The sequence below is a fragment of the Monoraphidium neglectum genome, assembly GCF_000611645.1.
Source record: "Monoraphidium neglectum strain SAG 48.87 unplaced genomic scaffold scaffold02422, whole genome shotgun sequence".
In the NCBI taxonomy this organism is placed as follows: Eukaryota; Viridiplantae; Chlorophyta; class Chlorophyceae; order Sphaeropleales; family Selenastraceae; genus Monoraphidium; species Monoraphidium neglectum.
The window spans coordinates 1-3,247 of NW_014011206.1; the positions used below are offsets into that span (position 1 = coordinate 1).

Sequence of the window (3,247 nt, forward strand, 5' to 3'; positions counted from 1 at the left end):
CCGGCGGCGCGGCCGGCTGCCCGATCGCCTGCGCCGCCGCGAGCGCGGCCTGGCCGGTGCGCGAGGGCGCGCCCCCCAGCAGCTGCAGGCCGTGGTTCATCCAGTCGCACAGCTGCTTCATCATGCGCGCCACCTTGTCGCGCCCGGGGAAGCAGGTCTCGTCGAAGCGCAGCGACAGCCACATCCAGAGCGACAGGACCTGTTTTGTTGGTTTTTTTTTGGGGGGGGGGATAGAGCGCGACAGCACCCACCCTAAGTTAGTTTACCTGATTTGGATAGGCAGGCCAGGGTTGAAGCCCGCGCAGCGCAAAGTCGATGCGGCCACCAACGGTTTGCTGGGTGGTGCTGTGGCGAGGCGCTCGTATCCTTGCGGCAAGGACTTGGCCGGGCAGCGCTCTGGCGCTGGCGCTGGCCTGGCCCCCTTCATTGCCAGCAGTTGCAACCATGCACACCAAGCCTGCATTGAGGAGTTGCGACCAAGCGCGCGCGCACACACACACACACACACACATGTAAAACACACACATACACATACACGCACACACTCTCTCTCTCTCTTTCTCTCCCTCTGTCTGTCTGTCTGTCTGTCGTTCTGTCTGTCTGTCTGTCTGTCTATCTGTCTGTCTGTCTGTCTGTCTGTCCATCTCTCTGTCTGCCTCTCCGTCTCACACACTCCAACCCATTCACGCACACACCCAAACGCACACCCACACCCATACCCAGACCTACACCCCAACACACTCTCTCTTGGACACACACGATCACACACTCGCAAGAAAGACGCGCGTGATTTTGCTACACGTGACAACACAACGATTCCCTCCCAAGGAAAACAGCCCTCGCTGGGCAAGACACCCCTGCACCCCCACCCCTGCACCCCCACCCCTGCACCCCCTCACCCTGTGGAGTGCCTCCATGAAGGCCATCTCCTCCTCATTCTTGGGAGGGGCCTTGGGCATGCGGTTCGGGTCAATGACCACCGGGGAGCCCGCCGCATACCTGGTGTATGCGGTGTGTGTGGATGTGTGTAAGTGTGTGTATGTGTGTGAGAGAGAGTGTCTGTGGGAATGTCTGTGTGTGTGTGTGTGTTCGTTTGTAGCGGGGGATGTTGGAGGTTGTGCAAGGGGGACAGCCGAGGGCAGCAGCATCCAGCCAAAGGGGACCACGTGCGTCGCGACCGGCGCAGCTCGACCGCAAAGGTCGGCAATCCCATACCGGCGCGGCTCAGAGGGGGGAGAGAGCGCCCGTGAACGCGCAGCATCCGCGCCTCGCCCCGCCGGCGTACGCGCCCGGGGGCCGCCGGTCGCATCTCACGGAACCCTTTTCGCGCCCACCAGTGCGCAAACTCCTGCACTGCGGCCTTGACGAGTTCGTCGCGCGACGAAACGGGAGCCATGAGGAAGGTGAAGCGGTCCTGCAGCGACAGGTTGGGCACCTGGGGGCGGGGGCAAGGGGGAGGGGATAGGGTGAGCAACCACATGATAAGTCGATATGTTTAGGTGTGCAGTGTTTTGTATGTTCAGATTAGAGTGTATTCTGGCCTCAGGGCCGAGGTGTTGAGGAGGGCCGGATGAGGGTGGGCGCGGGGGACCGGAGGCTTCAATGTGGGGGTCGGCGGGGATGGCTGGCGGAGGTGCGCGAGGCGGGCCAAGGGCGGCCACGCCCGCGTGGCCAGTGCCTCCACTGCCCAACCAAGCCTGGAGACAGCAGCAGGCGCCATGCTCGCGACACTCCAGGAGCTGCCTACTCAACGCTTCCCCGGCAGCGGAGCCATGGCCGCCAGTTGCGCTCTCACCTGGGTCAATCTACAGGACCCCCCCAAACACATATGTAAGGCGGACCCGCACAACACCCGCGACCCACCCCCTGGATGAGCTTGGCTATCTGCGTGAGCGACTCCTGGTTGCAGAAGAAGTAGGTGCCGTCCAGCTTGGCCTGTGTCTCGAAGCTCTTGAGCAGCTGCTCGATGGACTGGTCCCCCAGCTGCCCGGCCAGCATCTCGATCATCTCAAATTCGGGGGCGCTGGGGTTCAAGGGTGGTTGAGGGGGTGGGTCGGGAGGCGAGGGGGTTGAGATTGGAAGAAGCGGGTGGGGTGTTTTTTGGGGGGTGCGGAGGGAGAGTGAGAAGTGATGACAGTTTGTGCACGACTTGCGAGGTTGAGATTGAGAAAGTTGGAGGTGATGGAGGCATAACAGCAGCACAGCAGTGTGCAGGAGTGGCCAGATCGAGGGACGGCATGCGGGGGCAATCAGCAACAATGGTTGCCTGCTGCCCCGCCGATAGCTGGCAGCAGAGCAGACGGCAGACAACAGGGCCCAGGGCCGGCCACCACAAGGGGGAGGGGGGAAACGAAACCGAGGTCAAGGGGGCCCACTCACAGGCCTGCGGCGGGCGTGTTCATCGCGTCCGCCGGGATTGCGAGGGCCTCTTGCAGGAAGGGCAGGTCGGAGGCGGCGATGGTGGTGGCGTAGCCCTCGGGGTAGGCACTGCGCGGGCATGAGTGCACACGTTCACGCGGGGTTTTGAGTTGCGGGGGAGGGGGGACAGGGAGGGTGAGCAGGGAGTTGTGGGTGTCAGGGTGTGACGCGTGGCAAGGGGCTTGACAGGTCGTCGGCAAGCGTCGGATGCCTTGGAATGGTCAACAGGTTTGCTTCTCCTCGGCTGTCTGAGCGCGGCAAGGAGGTGGCAGTGTCTGGTCGCCCGGGTGCAGGGGGCCACACGCCACCATGCCCACCCCTCGGTACGTGCTTTGCAATCCACAGGGACGACTGCCTGCACGGCAAGGCGAAGGCGAAGGCGTCCGCCACGCGGCCGCCCGCCCGCGCGCGCCGCCCCACCTGTTGCGGCGCCCCGCGCGGCCTGCGATCTGCTTGATGAGGCTGGGGGGCACGGGGCCGCGCGTGTTGCCTATGGTCTTGACCATGGTGCTGAAGACGACGCGGCGGATGTTGAAGTTGAGGCCCATGCCGATGGCGTCGCTGGCGATGAGCACCTGGTCCATCGCACACGCGACGACGCGCGCGCGGCGCGCGCGCGTGCGATTAGCGAGGAGTTTGAGAAGCCCTTGGCTTGAGACGAGGGCGAGACGGGGAAGCGGGTGGATGGGCGCTGCCGCGCCGCAGCTGTGAGACAGACAGCGGCGCGGCTCCCTGCTGGCTCGCACCCCTTTGACTTCGTCGCGGCCGCGCAGCCGCATGCCGCCCCGCCGCTCGTTGGCTGCGCTGCACTTGCACAGCCCCCCCCCCC

General features: G+C 64.5%; 1 protein-coding gene across 1 annotated transcript; it reads right to left on the minus strand.

Annotated features, from left to right (window-relative positions):
- Window positions 1-257: 257 nt before the first annotated feature.
- Window positions 258-3,002, minus strand: MNEG_10693 (ATP-dependent RNA helicase SUPV3L1; the record flags this gene model as incomplete). The annotated part of the gene is made up of 6 exons (XM_014040833.1): window positions 258-266; window positions 900-999; window positions 1,335-1,435; window positions 1,864-2,023; window positions 2,380-2,487; window positions 2,839-3,002. 6 exons carry the CDS (start codon window positions 3,000-3,002, stop codon window positions 258-260), a joined length of 642 nt encoding a protein of 213 aa, XP_013896287.1.
- Between the last annotated feature and the right edge of the window lie 245 nt (window positions 3,003-3,247).